General features: G+C 39.5%; 1 protein-coding gene across 4 annotated transcripts in view; it reads right to left on the minus strand.

Moving 5' to 3' along the window:
• L3MBTL2 (L3MBTL histone methyl-lysine binding protein 2) overlaps positions 1-22,573 on the minus strand; it is a 59,231-nt gene that overhangs the window by 21,610 nt on the left and 15,048 nt on the right. For all 4 annotated transcript variants that reach the window (XR_014026957.1, XM_081331406.1, XM_081331404.1 and 1 more), the window contains 11 exons: positions 22,243-22,366; positions 21,350-21,429; positions 20,902-21,019; positions 15,346-15,480; positions 14,379-14,467; positions 10,782-11,013; positions 10,283-10,359; positions 5,431-5,535; positions 3,843-3,990; positions 1,867-1,949; positions 1,111-1,345 (listed from right to left, as the gene is read on the minus strand). Coding sequence is in view for 3 of the 4 variants with exons in the window: in XM_081331406.1 (XP_081187532.1) it covers positions 1,111-1,345; positions 1,867-1,949; positions 3,843-3,990; positions 5,431-5,535; positions 10,283-10,359; positions 10,782-11,013; positions 14,379-14,467; positions 15,346-15,480; positions 20,902-21,019; positions 21,350-21,429; positions 22,243-22,366 (1,426 nt within the window). In the remaining variant the exon portion in view is untranslated. The remainder of the gene's footprint in view (positions 1-1,110; positions 1,346-1,866; positions 1,950-3,842; positions 3,991-5,430; positions 5,536-10,282; positions 10,360-10,781; positions 11,014-14,378; positions 14,468-15,345; positions 15,481-20,901; positions 21,020-21,349; positions 21,430-22,242; positions 22,367-22,573) is intronic.

Genomic DNA, 22,573 nt, shown 5'->3' on the forward strand with positions numbered 1-22,573 from the left:
TGTAGTCCAATCCTAATCTATTGTATTTTTCTACAAACATTGCTTAAATTTAAAAACTATGCAGAAAATTCTCCCACTTTCTGGAATGTGGAGAATGCCAATTTCTTTTAACAGGTACGTACTTGCATTTAGCTTATTTTAGACGGGAAATTTAGTAATTCATGAAAATTGTTGTCCAGGCAAACAGCTTGTAAGGAATCGAAAGAAAAATGTAAGATTCAGCAGGATTAATCCCTGCCGATTTTACAGGAGAGCCCCATGTTGAACTGTTACCTGGAAGCCCAAGAACCATGAGGGTCTACCACTCTACCTGTAGGACATGACACCATCCTATTTGGATGCACAGTGGCAACGAATGGCATACAAAAGTAAAGAATTATTTTTTTAAAAAAAAAGTTCATATATTTTAGGCACATCCTCTCTGCCTTCTCCTTCTATTTGGAGGAAATAAGATAGAGTAATAAAGTTAATCCTGATGGAAATATGCAAGATTCACCAAGGCAATATGTGTGTGTATTTGTGCGTGAAGCATATTTTAAATCCACCACAGATAGTATCCAGAAGCAGCTCAAGCAGACACTTCCCTTATTCAATGGAGCATAAGAAGGTGATAGAGGTAGAGACCAGACTTCCAAGGTTCTATTAATATTGAAAATCACAATAAAAGTCGTTTTAGTCTCCTTGGAGTTGATTTCTTGGTCTGGTTTACCTAGTTGAGTTGACACAAGATGACTGAAGGTGAAACAGGCACCTTCCCTTCAGCAGGATGTCTGGACAGCCTCCTGGCCCTACTCTATGTAGTTCCACTGGGGAGAGAGCACACTGGCATTTTTATTATGTTTGGGAAATGATACTGAAGAAGAGAATTCAAATCACTGGCGTACATGGCACAATAGGGATGGTGCAGCAGAGTTTATGGATTAAAATGCTAGGGATCCATCCCACTCCAAAGGGAGGTCCTATTAAAATGACTGCCAGCACCAGCTCCTCTTAAACTACCTCTTTAGCTCTCACTATGGTTCAAAGCTTTTACACAGAGTAAGAACATGGTTTGGCTTGGGCTGAGACTTTTCTTTCTCATCCAGTAATGCAACTGTTTATTTTTCTCACCTGGAGTCACTGGTGGCTGCAGCTGGTAACCTATCAATTCACACCAACCCACAGGATAGATATCTGGTGATTCACAATCTACCCACTGGTCATATTCACTGTCCCAGCCATCAAAGTGAATTCTGAGGACCCGATGGACTATCCTTTTTACTGTTGCCACACAGATAAGTCTTGGTTCCATCAGGTCTACTGCTTCTATTTTAGCACCCACTTTGAAGCCATGATTTGGACAATCCTAAAAAAAAGATAAAAGCAAATTCATAATACATGTTATACCTTCTTTAAATCTGGCAGTCTAAATCCTTGTAAAAATGTTTCTATATTAAATTTTATTGTGAACATTTATCAACAGGTTTGGAAAGTATAAAATGGTCTAGGCACAAAATATTCAATGCATCAAAGAAAGAATTAAAATGCTAACATAGCCATGCACTAATTCCAGAGCCCAAACTAAAACAGGAAACTTTTGGATCATGAAGAGGTTGTGTCTATCTAGATCCTATAGATGCTCATTCTAAGTAGAATGTGAATTATATTTTGTATTTAATTGGTTACTATTGATTTCACAGTTTTTTTCACAAGGGCTGGTACTGTGAATAAAAATGGAAGCCAGCATGAAGACAAGAAGAAGTGGGATGAGGTGATGGGATGTTACACAAATGCTTCCATTAAACATTATCTGCGATTTATCAGAACAGAGACTGATTTGTGTTGATACTAATGTTTTATCATCTTGCCTGTGAATATAGTACTCACCACACTGAAAAGACGTGCTGGTGCAGATTTTGACTTAGTCTTGTCTAGATAGCTTGCCCAACTGAAGATCTTAGCATCATATCCTAAAATATGAAATTGGGAGTTTTTTGACGTGAAAAAGAGGAAGAAAAAACTAACACCACCCAAAACAGAATAAGATGGACATTATCAGAAGACATAGTGGTGACCTTCAAGATCAATGCCTCATCCTCATAGGTATGATGGGACAAAAAACCCCCACATATAATATTCTATAGAAATACAGAGCATTTTTTTTAAAGAAAATACAAATTAGCAATAATAATTGTGAAAATTATTATATGGAGTCCCAAGATTCAGGACATTAACATCTTTAGCTCTGGAACAGGTGGCACTGCCCCAGACAGATAGGTCCACAACTTGAGGCTTCTCCTGGACTCACAAACCCTGCTCAAAGAGCAGGTGGCAGTCACAGCTAGAATTGCTTTTGTACAACTTCAGATAGTGCACTGGTTGTGACCTTACCTGGATCAGGAATCCCTGCACTCAGTCATTCAATCCCTAGTCACCTCACATTTTGACTACTGAAATGCGCACTACATGAGGCTACCCTTGAATAGCATTCAGAACCTACAGCTGGTGCAGAGTGTGATGGCATGGGCAATTTTGAGGGCCCCAAGAGTGGACCATTTAACACCATTGCTCCACAAGCTGCACTGGCTGCTGGTTTGTTTCTGGGTGCAATTCAAGCCCTTCATAGCATGGGTCGAGGCTACCTGTAAGAACATTTCATCCCAATGGGATTGGCCCATCCCACCTGTGCCAGCAGAGGAGCCATGCTGTGGGCCCTATTGGCCAGGGTATTTGGCGGATGGTGTCCCAGGAGAAGAGGCTTCTCTGTCAGCGCATTTTTGGAATATCTTGCTCCCTGGAATGAGGTAGGCTCCAGTCATCCTGACTTTCTGTAAAAGCTTAAAGATTTGGCTGTGCCAGTTGGCTTAGAGCTCCAATGAGGGGATGTGGACGGACTAATAATAGATCCCACCTCTCCCCCACACCTGCTCATCCTACTTCCTCCTTTCCCATCCTTTAGTTAGGGTTCAGTATTTATCTTTTCACTGTGTATAGCAGGGGTGTCAAACTCAATTTCATTGAGGGCCGCATCAGCATTGCGGTTGCCCTCAAGGGGCCGGGTGGGTGTGGCCTGGGTGGGCATGGCCTACTGGGTGGGCGTGGCTAGAGTGTGTATGGCCTACTGGGTGGGCGTGGCCAGCTCTACATCGTTCGCCTCAAGGGTGCCTATGGGGGCCTGGGCAGGAGTGGGACAGATCTGAGGGTCTCTGGCAGAAGGAGGGTCTCTCCAGGGCCAAGGCAGTGTGGGCCGTTCCCTCACTGTTTCCAGGATGGCTTCGCGGGCCGCATGAAACCACTTCGCGGGCCGCATCCGGCCCCCGGGCCTTGTGTTTGACATGTCTGGTGTATAGGTTTTGTAATATTTTGTTTTTTTTTAATATTGTAAGTTACTTTGTGGTAAGATGGGCAGTTAATAAATTTAATAAAATTTTAAAAAATGTTTATTTAAAAGAGCAAAGAAAAATATTAGTTTGAACATAAACATTTGCATAACCATCTCCCCCTCCCCCCAAAAAATAGTGGTGAAAAGAAAAAAACCAGAGATTCTTCTTCGGAACATCCAGAGGACAGCAAGAGGATTCTGAACAAACCTGCCCTTCCAAAAGAAAAGGACATGAGCGCATAACATATTTTGTCTTTAATGCAAAAAGGAAAAACCACAAATAAAGTATGAAAAAGCTTTCTCCAATCTTCTGCTCTTCAAGTAAGTTGGGAGTCCAACTCTGCCATGAAAAGCACTAGGACTAGGTTAAGACAGGCTGGTTCAATGTGACAAGGTTTTTCCCCCAAACTATCTTGTAAAAAGGAGCTGTGCCTATTTTGCCATAAAAGCAAACTAAGAAAAAGCAAATTGGGGACCTCACCTTTTGGTGGAGTCAGCTCTATATTGTTGTTCTTACAGAAGCCAGCAGGGAAAATGGAATGCAGGGACCCATGATAGCAGAACCATTCTGAATCATTTTCAGAAGTTGTGCCATCAATGCCAAGCATAAGATAACCATCTAAAAGGACCTAAAGACATTAGATAAAGACATATTTTATGGTAGCAATACCCAACCTCATCAAAAACAAATAAAGAAATCTGAAGCAGACATATAATAGCTTGATTTTTACGTGTGCGCCTAATATAAGCCCTACCTCAAAAATAAGCCCTAGTTAAGACCCCGCCCACTCCATACCACCGTCTGGTTGTACGAGGTGGGGCAAGGCACACACATAAAAATCAAGCTAGGGTGGGGGTGGGCTTAGGGTTACCTCAGGGCTCCTACAGGAAAGCCTCCCATGCCTCGACCCATCTCGCCTTGCGGCGGCACAAGCAACAACAACCCCATCCAGCAGGATGCCACTTGCAGGATGTGTGCCACATTGCACCAGTGCGCCACATGCGGCAGGACACCACATGGCACATCATGCCAGTGCCACTACTTGTGGCTGGATGCTACGTGGCATGTTGCGCTGGTGCCGTTCATGGGCAGTGGCACAACAGGTGTTGGGGGCATGGGAGGCTTGGCTGTAGCAGTCCTGAGGTAAGCGGGTAAGACCTAGTGCAGGGGTCTTACCCCCGAAAACAAGACCTAGTCCAGGGGTCTTCAAACTTGGCCCTTTTATGACTTGCAGACTTCAACTCCCAGAATATCTCAGCCAGGCATGCTAGTGCCTCTTTTGGAGGCAAAAATAAATAAATAAGACTGGGTCTTATTTTGGGGGAAACACGGTAGGCAGCTTACTATGTTATCCCATTTATTTATCTATCTATCTATTCTTTGCTATTCGTCTATGGAGGAAACGAAAGAACTGAATGAAGCCTAAGCATTTACTTTAAAACCTAGTTTTATATTGATTCCCTAGTTCACAAAAGAAGAAAAACTGGACTACTAAATGCTTATTAAAAGAAAAAATGTGTCTAAAAATTCACTGCAAAAACAAGGCAAGCTTCTCTTGGGGTGAGTTCAACAATCTCAGCACCCCTTTTTATATCCCCCCAAAGACTCCTATCTCAGATTTGTTTGGTTTACTGACTGCAGTTACATTTTGTTTACTTACACCCATCAAGGAGGAAAGTCTGGTACATCCTAAAGTTTAAATAACCAGATTTATATTCCATTCCTTCTACAGAAGTTATAAATTGAAAGTCTAATATTGCATTCAAAAAGAAGGCTCGAGAGCTATCGATAAAAAGCCATAGTGGAGCTAATCCACCTTTCATTCATTAAAGTATTTTTTTTCCAGAAATGAAGAAAGCAGAAAAACCTATATGGCAACATAGAAGGAATGTGAATATTTCTTCCTCTCGCAGTTCTAATAAAAGGATGGCCCATGTCTGAATAAGGCTGATTACTTAATAAAAGCTTTATCAGCAAGCACGTAATTCTTAATTCCCTCAGGGCCAAGGATAGTAAAAGGGATCTTTTTATTGCTATAGTTATACAAACTTTTGCTTCTTCACAATACCTTACAGACGGTAGCCACACAAATGTTGCCAGGGTTTAGAGGGTCAATAGCTTCCAATTTCATGCCTTCCTCAAACCAGCCGCCTGCTGGGTAGACAGCACGTACCTTTAATAGATGGTAAGAGAGAGTGACAAATGGGAATCAAAGATGTGAATATCTATAGGAAGGTGGTGAGATTAAATGGACTGATCAACAATCCAGTGGGGCAGAGCCTTAAGTTTTAATTGTTTTTCAGATAAAGCTTACTGATTAGCTTTGATCAAGCTTCTCCCTTATTATTAGATATTAGACGAGGCTGATCATTTTAATATCACAGTACAGTGCAAAAGCCTGCAGCAGGCAAGTCAAACTCGCGACATCACGTGACATCACGCAATATATCAAGACGTTTTCCCCCATTGCCGGCAGTGGGGTAGATGCAGTTTCGGCGTGATGCATACAGCCCATGGACCGGCAGTTTGACATGCCTGGCCTACAGGATAAACATGCTGAATCATTTAAGCTGCAAATATATCTAAAAACACTCTAGTTCAGAGTTTCTATCACTCTTCATATTTCTATTTGGATTTGAAGTTGGCACATAAAAGGAAGGGCTGTTACTGAGGGTGATTAGGAAAGAATATTGCCTCTCTTCCTGAGATGTTAAATTCTAACTACATTTTCTCCTGATATCCCAAACCATGTTGGATTATTCTGGCTCTGGCTAATGAGAATTTCAACAACATGTCAAGATGGGTTTTTTTTCATACCCTAAATAGTATGCCAGGAACTGCAAAAGTGAGGGAAGAATTATATAAAATTATTTTAACAATGGGTGGGGATGAAAATGAAATATCAGTGAATTATTATTTTTTACAGTGTAAACATTTAACACATAATATGATCTCATGTCCTTATAGTCCCTTTTTACAACCTTTTAATCCCTTAATTCACGGTAGAGTCATGGATGGAGCTGAGCATTTACTGGCCAGATGCCCTTCCTGACGCCACATGGAGCTCGCAACAGATTTTTTTTTCTTCTTCTTTGTGCCCTAAGAGAGAAACATTTGCTGCTACCTAGGACTGAACTCCCTTTCATGGATTACTGCCTTGTTGTGGCGAAGGGGCTTGCGTAATTCAATGAAGCTATGAGCTATGCTGTGCAGGGCCACCCAAGACGGACAGGTCATAGCAGAGAGTTCTGACAAAACATGATCCACTGGAGAAGGAAATGGCAACCCACTCCAGTATCTTTGCCATGAAAACCCTATGGACAGTACCAAAAGGCAAAACGATATGACGCTGGAAGATGAGCCCCTCAGGTTGGAAGGTGTGCAATATGCTACTGGGGAAGAGCAGAGGGCTAGTACTAGTAGCGCCAGAAAGAATGAAGCGACTGGGCCAAAGCCGAAAAAACGCTCAGTTGTGGATATCTCTGGTGGTGAAAGGAAAGTCCGATGCTATAAAGATTTTTTCTCCATAGGAACCTGGAAAGTAAGATCCATGAATCAAGGCAAGCTGGACGTGGCCAAACAAAAAATGACAAGACTGAACATCGACATCTTAGGAATCAGCGAACTAAAATGGACAGGAATGGGCGAATTTAATTCAGATGACCATCAGGTATACTACTGCGGGCAAGAATCCCTCAGAAGAAATGGAGTAGCCTTCATAAAAGAGTAGGAAAAGCATTACTGGAATACAATCCCCAAAATGACAAAATGATCTCAGTTCAAATCCAAGGCAAACCATTCAATATCACAGTAGTCCAAGTCTATGCCCCAACCACCGGTGCTGAAGAGGATGAAATTGACCGGTTCTATGAAGCCCTACAACACCTTATAGAACTAACACCAAAAAATGATGTCCTTATCATCATGGGGGATTGGAATGCTAAAGTAGGAAGCCAAAAGATAACCGGAATAACAAGTAAGTTTGGCCTTGGAGTACAAAATGAAGCAGAGCACAGGCTGATAGAATTTTGTCAAGAGAATACGATGGTCATAGCAAACACTCTTTTCCAACAACCCAAGAGATGGCTCTACACATGGACATCACCAAACGGTCAACACAGAAATCAGATTGACTATGTGCTCTGCAGCCAAAGATGGAGAAGCTCTATACAGTCAGTAAAAACAAGACCAGGAGCTGACTGTGGCTCAGACCATGAGCTTCTCGTTGCAAAGTTTAGGCTTAAACTGAAGAAAGTAGGGAAAAGCACTAGGCCACTCAGGTATGAATTAAATCATATCCCTGTTGAATATACAGTAGAGGTGACAAATAGATTTAAGGAATTAGATCTGATAGAGTGCCTGAAGAACTATGGACAGTGGTTTGCAACATTGTACAAGAGGTAGCAACTAAAACCATCCCAAAAAAAAGAAATGCAAGAAAGCAAAATAGCTGTCTGAGGAAGCTTTGCAAATAGTTGAGGAAAGGAGGGAAGCGAAAGGCAAGGGAGAAAAAGAAAGATACACCCAATTGAATGCAGAATTCCAGAGAAGAGCTAGAAGAGATAAGAATGCCTTCTTAAATGAACAGTGCAAAGAAATAGAAGAAAACAATAGAATAGGGAGGACTAGAAATCTCTTCAAGAAAATTGGAGAGATGAAGGGAATGTTTCATGCAAAAATGGGCATGATAAAGGACCAAAATGGCAGGGACCTAACAGAGGCAGAAGAGATTAAGAAGAGGTGGCAAAATTACACAGAACTATACAAGAACGAGCTTAATGTCTCTGATAACTACAATGAGGTGGTCACTGACCTCAAGACAGACATCCTAGAATGTGAAGTGAAGTGGGCCTTAGAAAAGCTGAGCAACAACAAAGCTAGTGGAGGTGACAGTATTCCAGCTGAGCTATTCAAAATCTTAAAAGACGATGCAGTAAAAGTGCTACACTCAATTTGCCAGCAAATTTGAAAAACCCAACAGTGGCCCCAGGATTGGAAAAGATCAGTTTACATTCCAATTCCAAAGAAAGGCAGTGCCAAAGAATGTTCAAACTATCACACCATTGCACTCATTTCACATGCTAGTAAAGTTATGCTTAAAATCCTACAAGCTAGACTCCAGCAGTGTGTGGATTGAGAACTACCAGAAGTATAGGCAGGATTTCAAAGAGGCAGAGGAACTAGAGATGAAATTGCCAACATACGCTGGATCATGGAGAAAGCTAGGGAGTTCCAGAAAAAGATCTATTTCTGCTTCATTGACTATACTAAAGCCTTTGATTGTGTGGATCACAACAAACTGTGGCAAGTTCTTAAAGAGATGGGAGTACCAGACCCTCTTATTTGTCTCTTGAGAAACCTATATGCGGGTCAAGAAGCAACAGTGAGAACTGGACACGGAACCCCTGATTGGTTCAAAATTGGGAAAGGAGTCTGGCAAGGCTGTATACTGTCATTCTGCCTGTTTAACTTATATGCAGAGCATATCATGAGAAAGGCAGCGCTGGATGAATTAAAAGTTGGAATTAAGATTGTCGGGAGAAATATCAACAACCTAAGATATGCAGATGATACAACACTAATGGCAGAAAGTGAAGAAGAACTAAAGAGCCTCTTGTTGCGGGTGAAGAAGGAGAGTGCAACATTAAGAGAGTGCAACATTAAGATTAAGAAAACCAAGATCATGGCATTCGGCCCTCTCAATTTGTGGCAAACAGATGGGGAAGAAATGGAGGTAGGGACAGATTTTATTTTCCTGGGCTCCAAGATCACTGCAGATGAGGACTGTAGCCAAGAAAGACGCTTGCTCCTAGGGAGGAAAGCCATGGCAAATCTAGACAGCACACTAAAAAGCAGAGACATCACCCTGTCAACAAAAGTGCATATAGTCAAGGCTATGGTCTTCCCAGTTGCAATGTATGGCAGTGAAAGTTGGACCATAAGAAAGGCTGAGTGCCAAAGAATTGAGGCCTTTGAACTATGGTGCTAGAGAAGACTCCTGCGAGTCCCTTGGACTGCCAGGCGATCAAATCGGTCAGTCCTAGAGGAGATCAACCCTGACTACTCTTTAGAAGGCCAGATCCTGAAGTTGAAACTCAAATACTTTGGCCACCTAATGAGAAGGAAGGACTCACTGGAGAAGAGCCTAATGCTGGGAAACATTGAGGGCAATAGAAGAAGGGGACAACAGAGAATGAGGTGGCTGGATGGAGTCATTGAAGCAGTAGGTGTGAGCTTAAATGGATTCCAGAAGATGGTAGAGGACAGGAAGGCCTGGAGGAACGTTGTCCATAGGGTCACGATGGGTCGGACACAACTTCGCAGCTAACAACAACAAAGGACTGAACTCTCAACCTTCCAGGTGGGAGGCAAGCGTCTTCACCACTAGGCCACCATGCCACTCCGTGATCTCATCTACTTATATCTCAATTCATTCCCAGATTTGAAACAAGTTACACATGAGCAGAATAGCTACTTTGTCCTCTCTCTCTGCTCAAATATGGAGGAAGGTGGAAAGAAGCATGATGGCATGAAGATTAGAAGATGATGGGAAAATAATCAGCTGGCACAAGGGTATAGAGGGTTGCACTTGACTTGGCAGGCCACACTCAGGTCTGGGAGAAGCAGGGGAAGGCTGGCTTAGTCTTAGAATGCTTCTTTTTTAATCACTAAAAGCCAGTTCTGTATCTCTGGAAAAAAATTATTCTGTTTAATTCTTCCCTCTAGTTCCCAGAGATTCATTTTTTTACTCTAAATCAAATTCTTACACTGTGTTTCTTGAACATTACCAAATCCATCTCCCTGTACTGCATAAGAAATATTTCAATAAGTTTCACGGAATATATCCAAACTATATTTTTTTATTCCTTTTAGACAACTTTGTCCTGCGGGACAGCACTATGAACCAGACTTATTCTTACCTTTTTGAAGAGATACGGAACAGCATCACAATAGATTTTCCGGAATGTAGGATGGTTTGCCATATCATTGTTCTTTTCTTCGACCAGGAAAGATATATAAAGACAGCAATGAGAACTGGGGGAGGGGGTATTTCTAGCTATTCATAATCTTTAAAAGGGAAAAATAGTACAGTACTATGGGATATTAGCAACCTCAAATGTTATCTAATTTCCAAAATAATGCAATAAATGTGTATGTATACATACATACAAACCTTAGCTGCATATAATATTTATTTAATCTATTTACAATAAGAAATAGATGTATACAAAAAGTTCAAAGGAAAGAAAGCAAATTAGGCTGGGTGTATTCTAGTGCAATTGTTCCTAACTATTGCTGATCTATGAGAGTTCTTTGATAGTTCATCTATCTGAAAAGGTTGGGAACTATATTATTTTAGGACAATATCCAGTGAGTCAAAGTAAGTGATTGTTGTTTCCCTCCAATATGAAACCTCACCTGTTTTTTTTATGCTATGGCCAACCCTTCTGGACCAGCCTACAGGATGGATTAGAGGGCTCCACATATGGCACCAGAAATCATCATCGCTGTCTCCATCCTCATAGAGAAGCCTCAACCGGCCACCAATTACAGTATCCACAATGGCCATTCGTGTTTGGGATATGCAGGCCTTGTTCACTACTTCTACCCTCATGCCTTGGCGGAAAGGGTACTTCATGTTCTCCGTCATCTAAGTATAAACCAGAAAGTGGACATTGAGGTGATGATCAATTGCTTTATTTGGGAAATTAAAACATTTAACCATAACTCCAGAGCTACAATTGAGGTTTTAAAAATTAATTTTCATTAAGGGAGTTAAAGCCCATAACTCTACAAAAAGGAAATGCTGGCACATTACTATATCCCAGAACCAAGATCTAACCTAGACATTACAAAAAATACATATTGTGAAGCTGTCCCTCCATCTTATATGTCTTCAAAGTAAACACAAAGGGAAGTGACCTGGAATAGGACCACTGTATGAGGAAAGTAGAAATGTTTCCCTTGGCCTTATGGGTTCAGCTGCAATTATTTGAAGAAGAAAAAAATAGCAGAAGGAAAGAAAAAGTTATTCACTAATGGGACTGAAAGTGGAATTAAAGTTTTCCCTTCCTGTTCAGGATCAGGTCATAGTATACCGTAATCTGAAAAAGTAAATGCAGATGGGTAGCAGCATTATTCATATTTTATAAATTGTGTTCTTTAGTAATATCCTGCAAATCAGGAAGTGCTGCAACGACTATCATGAGTTCCCTAAGCAATCTAATGCCAGCTGGTTTCACCATGTCTGCACTGAATTAAGATGATGAGATAATAATGACTTACTTATTTGTAAGTTTTTTTAAATCCTTCATGGGCAGGGGCAGGATTTACTGTTTTTTCTCCCAGCTTTATTTTCTCTGCTTGATTTGATTCTAGGATTTCTCAACTAGTTATAGAGTTGTAAATTTATAGTTATCTTAATCCATAAGACAAATAACCCAAAGAAAAAGAAAATATTTTTTCATCCTATCTCTTCATAATGAATAATACCATTATTTAATATCATAACAGAACATAATCTGGTAATTTAATGCAGTGGTCCCCAACCTTTGTGGCTTGGCAGCCCGGGTTGGGGGAGGGGGGGAAAGACAGGAACTGGGCAGCGTGAGTGGCAGACTAGCGCGCATGAAAGCAGCCTTGCGTGAGTGGCGGGCCGATGCGCATGTGCACTGTTCAACTTGTGTAAGCGGCGGGCTGGCATGCACGTACACGAGTACCCACCAGTCCACCACTTGCACAAATTGAGCTGCAGGAAGCCACTTGTGTGGTCCAATTATGAATAGGCCATGGCCCAGTAGTGGGCTGCAGCCTGGGGATTGGGGACCCCTGATTTAATGGATAGCTACACTATACTGAAATGAAGCGTTCCGAGCAGTAAATCTTTAAAATGATCAATGTCACTTATATTCAATTGAGAAGCTTAAACATACACAAAAATTCATCCTTAAATTCAGCATTTCATTATATTATTAGAAAGAAATAACTTTTTTGTAAAATATATTTTCACAAGGATATCAGGAAGAGAAAATCAGCAAATTCAAAAGGTTTCATACCTTTGAATAGTGGAGTTTAAAGCAAAGTAGCAAAATGACAGAGCTTTTGTTACAGTGAGCATATAACCTTTATTATAAATGATAACCCTTTATTTCAGAAATCTGGTCTTCAGGTTTATTTTTTAAAAACTCACTTTTATGCTCTATTTTGATCATTTAACATTTACTATACAAATGGTACAACTTGATGCATACGCAGTCTTTCACACTGATGTGAAAAATATGGACTGAATTGTCTTTTTAAAATACATTTACATAAGTATTTTAAAATATTTTTATTAGAATGTGTTTTTGTAAATTTTTTATTGGTTTTGCTCTTGAATTTTCATTTGTAAAACAGTTATAAACATAAAAATTATATATATTTTTATCCTTATGAATCTGTTTCAAATTTTCCCCTTTTCATATTCTGTCTTTACTTTGTCCAAGAAAATATAGTCATTGTAGTTGCACTATATTAGAGATAGTCCTCGACTTACGATCACAATTTGGCCTGGAATTTCAGACACTAAGTGATGTGGTTATAAAATGAGGTGTCACATAATTTCATTGCTTAGTGACTACAAACCTGTCTCTCTCAAGAATTACAGGTCATTAAATGAATGCCCACCCCAATCCAATATATTCCGGATTTGGTCACTGCCAGATCTGATCCAGCTCCCTCCATCTGCATATCTCCTCCCCATGTATGCACTCTTGGCCACCCTGCATCCCGCCTTGAGGTCTGGCAAGTCTCAGAAAGCAGCAGCATTCACTCATGTGCCAGCATTCCTTCTCTCCCCCATCCCATGTCAGCATTTGCTCCTCAGCTGCCTTCTCTCATACCTTTTCTTTAAGGACTGAAGACAGGTTCAAATATTTAATCAGTCCTAAAGCATAAACTTTAACTTTTCTGGCAAATGGAGCCTTTAAAGCTGTGCTGTCTTTGTAAACCTGCATTATCTTCAGAATAACTTCAAAAAGTCACTACAGCTTGCTTTGGAAGCTGTTCTCTGCTGTCCTCTAAGCCGGTGCCCTTTTTCAAAGGCTTTCTGAAGATAGAGCATGTTTACAAGCCTACCGCAGCTTGCTCTGGAAACTTAGCTGTGCTATCTTCAGAAAGTTTTGAAAAGACACCACAGCTTGCTTTGGATGTCTTTTTGATGGTGTTCTGAAGATAGCATAGGTTTACAAAACTGCTGCAGCTTGCATTGGAAGTTGTTCTCTGCTGTCCTCCAAGCAGTGTCCTTTTTTGAAGGCCAGGGGCTTGAGCAAATGCTGCCCCTTGTTGAGGCTTGACACCCTGTAAGGCAGGATGCAGAGTGGCCAAAAGTGCATGGGGGGGGGATAGGCAGGTGGGGGGAGTTGCAGTGCTCCTGCGGTCATAAGTGCAGGCAGTATGATGAAATGCAGTGGGTTGGATTTGCAAGAGGGAGGGGTGCATTCCAGAGAAGAGACAACTCAGTTCAGATAGCTTGTGTGAGAGAAAAAGAGTGAGAATAGCCCTTCTCTAATGATTTCCATAGGATTTGTTTCATGTAGGTAGTAGTCTGCTTCAGTCTGGCAAGATTCTGTCTGTGTTGCACTGTAAGTGCTATAACTTTGGGAACTGGCCAAAAGTTCATTTTTTCATAATTGTTGTAATTTCAACAGTTGAGGAATGAATAATCATAAAAAGGATTATCTGTATTCAGAGTTAGAGTGCATGAACTTCAGAGATTAAAGACATGTTTTAGCTATGAGATGCATAAGGTATTCATAAATTTTTTTATTATGATATGCTATTCTTAAATAGAGTTAAAATACATACTACATTAAACTGATATTCTTTCACCACTATGTTGGTTATAAATCCTCTGTCCAAGTATTCTATGCAGCATTAATTCTGGAAATTAAGTCACTTGCCACTTATACCTGATTTGAATGAGCTAATGAAAAACTAGATTAGTTTGAATAATTTTGCTAGAGCTCCCATCCTCACCTTTAAGTGGAAATCAACGGGGATTGTCCGAGACCCCACCAATTTTTTCATAAGGTACCCTCTCCAGTTTGTAAACTTTGAATGGATAGCTGTATAGAAAGATTTAAGAAAGTCAGTGTAGTATCTATGGATCTATATTTGCCCTGCTGAACATTTTTCTGGAATCAGTACAGATTCCCTTGAATAGGGGTCTAAACAATGATTAGGCATCAAAATCTTGCTGCAATGAATATATATGCAATTTTCCAACAATGGTATTATCTCTCTAAATAGGTAGCTGTTTCAATGAAGTACAATCTTCATATATACTGTATTGCAAAGTATTATATACTGTCTCTTTTTCCCCACTGTGCTAGTTAAATGGAAAAGAGGGCCAATGAAATCTGATCTAGCCCAAGGAGGTGCTGCAAAAAATTGAATATGTATTTGGTAGAGTTTTCACAATGCATAAGAGGGATTAAAGTATCAAGACAAATATTAGCAGTTTTACTATACTGTCTGATGATCAAATCACAAATAAATCAACATTCTTAAAATCACTGCTTTCCAAATGTGCTGAATTACAACTCCTGTAATATCCAGGCACAATTAAGTTGTTGTTCAACATATTCAGAAAGCATTCGCAAATGACCCAAAAAATGAAAATGGAACAGTATTGTAAAAATAGAGATTGTCTGTTAAAACAAATAGTTATGAAAAAGTATTGCAAAAAGTTTGGGGGAAAAAATTAAGTGTACAGGTCAAGAAAATTTCTATACAACCTCCATACCCATTTCTTGTCTTTCCCTTAAATTCTCTAGCTCACACACAACTTAAATATTCTATACTAATGCTTTCAACTTGCTTAATTTGTTCCACAGCAGTGTAATCACTAGCATAAATGCACATGCATTACATTAAGAGAAGAGAAGAGAAGAAAATTGTGAGCTGTAAAGTTCTATAACTGACCAAGATTTAAAATACTTACTTTGGGGTGGCACCAGAATTTTGCTGTTAATGGCACACCAACCAATTGGATGCACTTCCATAGTACCTAGGTTGACCCAGAAGTCATGACTGGAATCATTTTCAAAGCCTTCATAACGCAGCAGTGCCTTGTAACCTGCCAAAATGGATGTTTTGAAGACAGAAACAGAACAATCTCCATTCCCACAAGTACAGGTTTTGGGGGGATTCCTGGGCAGATCTGGGATTCTGAGAAATTACTAGGAAGAAAATACTGGTGTAGGCTTTCATGGCTAGCATCTGTTGGATAATCTTGGGCTTCAAAGTTTAGTGACCATGGTCTAGAGAACAGACATTTCTGACATTTTGCTGGCAAATGTGGCTGGTTATGCAAACCACTTTGGCTCTAAAAATGTCAGCCACACTTGCCGGAAAAAAGTCAGGAAATTTATTTTCTAGATCACAATCACTAAACCTTGAAGCCTAACACTGCCTATGAGGAACAAAATGTCAAAATGTCTATTATAAAGATCTAGATATTCTCATTAAAGTGGCTGACAAATGGGTTGGTCCAGAAATTACATGTAGTCCTCAACTTATAACAGTTCATTTAGTGATCATTCAAAGTTACAACAGCACTGAAAAAGTGACTTATGACTGTTTATCACACTTACAAACACTGTAGCATCCCCATGGTCATATGATCAAAATTAGGATGCTTGGCAAAGGTTCATATATGACACTTGCAGTATCCTGGGGTCATGCAATTACCTTTTGTGACTTTCTGACAAACAAAGTCAATGGTTAAGCCAGATTCACTTAACCATGTTACTAATTTAACAACTGCAGTGATTCACTTTAAAATTGTGGCAAGAAAGGTGGTATGATGGGGCAAAATTCACTTAAAAATGTCTTGCTTAGCAACAGAAATTTTGGGCTCAATTGTGGTTGTACCTGTATTAATATTTCCCCAAATCTATTCTAGAATATGAAAATCTTTGCATACATATATGCAGGCATCATATCCCTTTATTTATATATATAATATATATATATATATATATATATATATATATATATATATATATATATATATATATATATATATATATATATATATATATATATATAATTATATATAATTATATATATATATATAATTATATATAATTATATATAATTATATATAATTATATATAATTATATATATATATAAAGGTAAAGGTTCCCCCGCACATGCGTGCTAGTCGTTTCCGACTCTAGGGGCCGGTGCTCATCTCCGTTTCATAGCCGAAGAGCCAGCGCTTGTCCGAGGACGTCTCCGTGGTCATGTGGCCGGCATGACTAGACGCCAAAGGCGCACGGAACGCTGTTACCTTCCCACCGTAGTGGTCCCTATTTGTCTACTTGCATTTTTATGTGCTTTCGAACTGCTAGGTGGGCAGAAGCTTGGGACGAGTAACAGGCGCTCACTCTGCTACGCGGCACTCGGGATTCGACCCGCCAAACTGCCGACCTTCCGATCGACAAGTTCAGCGTCCTAACCCACTGAGCCACCGCGTCCCTTCATATATATATATATATATATATATATATATATATATATATATATATATATATATCGTTCCCTATCTCAGAATGTTCCACATTCATCAATGACAGCATAAATTATATATTTATTTGCTCCTAGAACCAATGAAGCCGAATAACTGTAGTTCTTTCATGACTTCATTACTTTGATCTCACTCCCTCTACTTGTATAAGAGCCGTGGTGATGCAGTGGTTAGAATGTACTGCAGGCAAACTCACTGCTCACTCCAGGAGTTCGATCCTGACTGGCTCAAGGTTGACTCAGCCTTCCATCCTTCTGAGATTGATAAAATGAGCACCCAGATTTTTTTTTGGGGGGGGGGCAATATGCTGACTCTGTAAACCACTTAGAAAGGGCTGTAAAGTGCTATAGCTATTCTTCAGATAGGCAAGAGATTCACTGAAGTGTCCAGCCACAAAGCACACCTTAAATATAATTTACTTCCTTGACAGAATAGTCAGCTGCTGTCTTAGGAACATGTAATCAGTAGCAATAATGGACCAAAATCAAATATAGTTTAAAAGAGCAAAGACAATTGTAGAATTGTTACAATTACAACCTCTCAGAAGTAAGGAGGAAGGTGAAGTTTTGAGAGTACTTTGGATGGCTAATGAGGGCACATTGGGGTCTATAGATATTGTCCTGCCAATCTAACTATCATTAAGTCTTAAACAATGATAATTTATCTTAACAGTTCCACCAGTAGTTCCTCTAGATCTACTTCCATTCATTCAGGTTGTATGGACCATTAGATCACAGAGCTTCCACCAGTTATGGAAGCAATTCTATATCTAATGAATTTTGTCATTTTAAACACAGTTTGATGAACTAAAATGCAACATTTTTTTACAGTTTTCTTGTATCCACTCACCAATGCTAGCTTCACTATTCACTAAGGAGTATATTTTGAACCTGATGGTATAAGGCAATTTCATAATACATAATACATACCAGAGAATGTACAAAGGTTCTGGCTGAGGGGCTGCTTCAGAATTGTGTGAATTCTTTCTTTTTCAAGATCACCACAGGTTAATTGGGCATTTCTGATTTTTTAAAATTTGGGATAGGGATATGAAGGCAGAGGCTAGACCAGATCTAGTATGACTGGATAAAAACTGTGGATACGCAGATTTCTGACTCCCATCTTGAAATCAAGACAGCTGTCTCTCTCTCTCACACACACACAGAGAAAAGTCATTGATGGAAGACTGAGCTTCTGATGGCAGCATCCCAGTTTCTAAAAAGGCTGCTCCTACATTTCATTTAGCAGGTTATAATTCCAAGAAAAATGAAAAAAGATTCCTTGGAAAGGGTCTATTTTTAAACTAGAGAAGGGAACCAGGGGATCAGCCATATTGGACCTAATTCTCACTAACAGAGATGAAATGATAGAAGGTGATAATGCAGTATTGGAATTCAATATTATGCAAGCACAAGCAATAAACTAGAGCCTTTGACTTTAAGAGAGCTAATTTCAATAAACTTAGAGAGCTTGGGAAAGATTCCATGAATGAGAATCCTCAACTCAAGAAGCTTGGGAAATTTTGAAAAGTGAGATTATAAAAGCCCAGTCTAGCACAATACCAATGAAGAAGAAAAATAACAGCTCTCAAGAGAAACCAGCATTGCTGCACAAAGAACTCTCGGATAAATTGAAAGACAAAAAGAACAAGTATAAAAAGTGGAAAGAGGGGCACATAACTAAGGCAGAATATCAGCAAATAGCCTGAGCCTGCAAAGATGAAGTGAGGAAAGCTAAGGCTCAAAATGAACTAAGGCTTATGACAAAAGTAAAACAACAACAACAACAAAAAAGCTTCTTTCAACATGTAAAAAACAAGAAAAAAGTTAAGGAAATGATTGGTCAATTAATGGGAGAAAGTGGCAAGAAGGTGACAAACAACAGGGAGAAAGCAGAAGTACTTAACTTGTTTTTTGCATCAGTCTTTACAACAAAGAGAAAAAACAGTCCTACCTTTCAGAAACAGTACTGTAAAAAACAGATTAGAAACACAAGTTAAAATAGGCAAGAAAATGGTAAGAGAGCACCTTTCCAGCCTAGACGAGTTCAAATCACCAGGACCAGATGGATTACACCCCAAGGTTCTCAAGAAACTGGCAGATGTGATCTCAGAACCACTGAACTATATCTTTCAAAGATTCTGGAGCAGTGGGGAACTACCAGAGGACTGGAAAAGAGCTGATGTAGTTCCCATCTTCAAAAAAGGAAAAAAATGGATCCAGGAAACTACAGACCTATCAGGTTGACCTCAATACCTGGGAAGATTCTAGAAAAGATAATCAAGCAAAGAATGAGTGAACACCTAGAGGCAAACGAAGTCATTACCAAAATCTTATTGCATTCTTTGACCAGGTGACAAAATTAGTGGACCACAGGAATGCAGTGGATATAATTTACTTGGAGTTCAGTAAGGCATTTGATAAAGTAGCCCATAACCTACTACTTGATAAGATAGAAAAATGTGGGTTAGATAGCAGCACCACCAGATGGATTAGCAGCTGGCTGACAGGCCGTACTCAGTGTGTGGCCCTCAATGGAACTGCATCTACATGGAGGGAAGTGTGTAGTGGGGTGCCCCACGGCTCTGTTCTGGGCCCAGTGCTCTTCAACATCTTCATCAATGATTTGAATGAGGGGATAGATGGGGAACTCATCAAATTTGCAGATAACACCAAGCTGGCAGGAATAGCCAACACTCCAAAAGATAGGCTTAAGATACAGAAGGATCTTGACAGACTTAAACATTGGATGCTATCTAACAAAATGAAATTCAATGGTGAAAAAAGTAAGGTCTACATTCAGGCAAGAAAAACCAAATGCACATTTATAGTATAGGTGGTACCTTGATAAATAGTAGTAACTGTGAGAGGGATCTCGGAGTCCTAGTGGACAATAACTTAAATATGAGCCAGCAGTGTGCTGCAGCTGCCAAAAAAGCCAACACAGTGCTAGGCTGCATTAACAGAGGGATAGAATCAAGATCACGTGAAGTGTTAATACCACTTTTACAATGCCTTGGTAAGGCCACACTTGGAATACTGCATCCAGTTTTGGTCACCACAATCTAAAAAAGATGTTGAGACTCTAGAAAGAGTACAGAGAAGAGCAGGGGACTGGAGGCTAAAACATATAAGGAACAGTTGCTGGAATTGGGTATGTCTAGTTTAATGAAGAGAAGGACAAGGGGGGGGGGGAACATGATAGCAGTGTTCCAATATCTCAGGGGCTGCCACAAGACAGAGGGAGTCAAACTATTCTCCAAAGCACCTGAAGGCAAGACAAGCAGCAACAGATGGAAACTAACCAAATAGAGAAGCAACCTAGAACTAAGGAGAAATTTTCTGACAGTTAAAACAATTAATCAGTGAAACAACCTGTCTCCAGAAGCTGTGGATGCTCCAACACTGGAAGTTTTTAAGAAGAGATTGGACAGCTATTTATCTAAAATGGTACAGGGTTTCCTGCCTGAACAGGGGGTTGGACTAGATGAGCTCCAAGATCCCTTCCAACACCACTACCATCATCATCATTATCATCATTAATGTGCATGTGTGTGTATCAAATACAAAAGACTGTATTTGTGGTAGAAGTATGTGGGTTATTATTTATAACATTCATATAGCTGCTCATCTTATAATCTGGAATGTTAACTTGTCTAAGTTGATCATCTGGCACATATCAATAGATGTGTTGGTTAGATAGTGTCAGGAAAACATACAATTGAAGAAAGCCACTTAGGCCATCATATCTAATTACCTGCCAAGTGTAGGAAGCTAAAACAAAGAATTTGCAACATGTATTGTTTCCAACTTCCACTTGAATATATTTAATAGTCAAGGCACCTGGGTAACTAGTTTAACACTTTTATCTTGTTTATATCAACTCTTTGGACAGAAGGAGTACACATTTTTTTAAAAATAAAGAAAAATCATAATCTGTTCTGTGTTCCTCCTCGAAGAATCTACCTGCAATCTTAACAACAGAAGCAATCCAATACACACGACTGGGAAGCACGGCATCACTGTTCAATACTTCAACCTTCAGCCCTTTTATCACATCTTCCCATTGATCATAAAGGGGAACCTGCAAGAAAAATGGGAGTGGGAGCAAGATAAGATAACTGAGGGCAAAGCAGGGAAGAGAAAAAATATTGGCTGTATGTATGTATGTATGTATGTATGTATGTATGTATGTACAATTGTATTTGTATATATGTTTGTGTATGCATAACTAATATAATATAATGTAATATGTATCTCAGATATCCATATTTCCCCATGTCCCATAGCTACACATACCTGGATATCACTGCTTGGCAAATACACCTTCATTTCCCCATCCTTGCTCTAGGAATGTACTAACTCTTACGTGTTCCCACATTGTAACACACATTATAAAGCAGAGAGTACTCACATGTTTGAAACTGCTAACAGGTGCAGCCTTGTATCCATGGTCCTGCAGATATGCTCCCCAATCAAAGCCTACAATGAGAGCTAAGCAAAATAAAAGATATCAGATCCCCTAAGTATAACTAAGGATGGAAAACAGATGTACCACAACAGATAAATAAACAGGTGTGTCGATAAAGTTCACAGACACAGCTTTATGTTCCAGAAAAGCAAGCAGGATCTCAAATTACATAAACTAACTCCAATCCTAACTATTTTCAAATGTTTAAAATGATTCTAAAAAGGAAAACTGCTGGGTCTGTTTCTCCCATGAAGCAACCACATATATACAAGTAAACTATTAGAAGAGATTCCTAAGTATTTTCTACTCCAACTTCATTGCTCCAAAGTTAAACCTACAAAGCAAATCTACATATACTATACAACCAAAGCATAAGTGCTCCACTTTCAAAGAACATACAACCATGAGGTAATCAAGGTAATTTCTCTCGCCCAGGAGAAGATCAGTACTCCCTGAAATAAATGTCAACCAAACCTTCAATGTAATTCAAAGTTTTTTAAGTCCAATCCTAAAAGACAAATTTCTTCCCTATATAATCTTATCTTGAAATACTGAAATAGGGTATAGGCTGAGAGGATGAGAGAAGGCAGAGCCCAACACATTAGAAAGTTTGCTAACTATATTCAGTTTGAAATAATCTAAAAAAAACCCAAACGAGTTGGTGATCCTTCTATCCAATCATTCATTTCATATTGTGTTTTATTTTGATGACATATCCACACTTCCTCGTTAGTTAGCTCATATTCCTCATCCATGAGAATTTTGCAAGAACTCTGATGAATACTTATTTTGTAGTAATTACAACCTTAGTTCCTCCAACTGCTGATCTCACTTACCATCTTGACCAGTTGATGTTCCATCTGCCAGTTGCCCTGTCCCTTGAATGTGGAGAAATGCTCCAATTTTAGCAGACCAGGCTGCCTTGTGCAAGACTTTAGCTTTTTTTGTTGGTGGTTTACCCTGTGAAAACGCATCAAAACAAGATACACTCAAAAAAAGGAACATGTAGATTCCAGCTCTTCCATGGGACTTTATCCAGTAGATACCAAATCAAAAGAGCCATTTCTTAAAGAGTAATTCTTTGCTATGTTGTAAATATCTCATAATAAACACTATGTTTGGTTTTGGCTTAGTGTGTTACATAAACTCACTTGTTATGTTCGTTTA

Source organism: Vipera berus (genome assembly GCF_964194415.1).
Source record: "Vipera berus genome assembly, chromosome: 6".
Taxonomy (NCBI): domain Eukaryota; kingdom Metazoa; phylum Chordata; class Lepidosauria; order Squamata; family Viperidae; genus Vipera; species Vipera berus.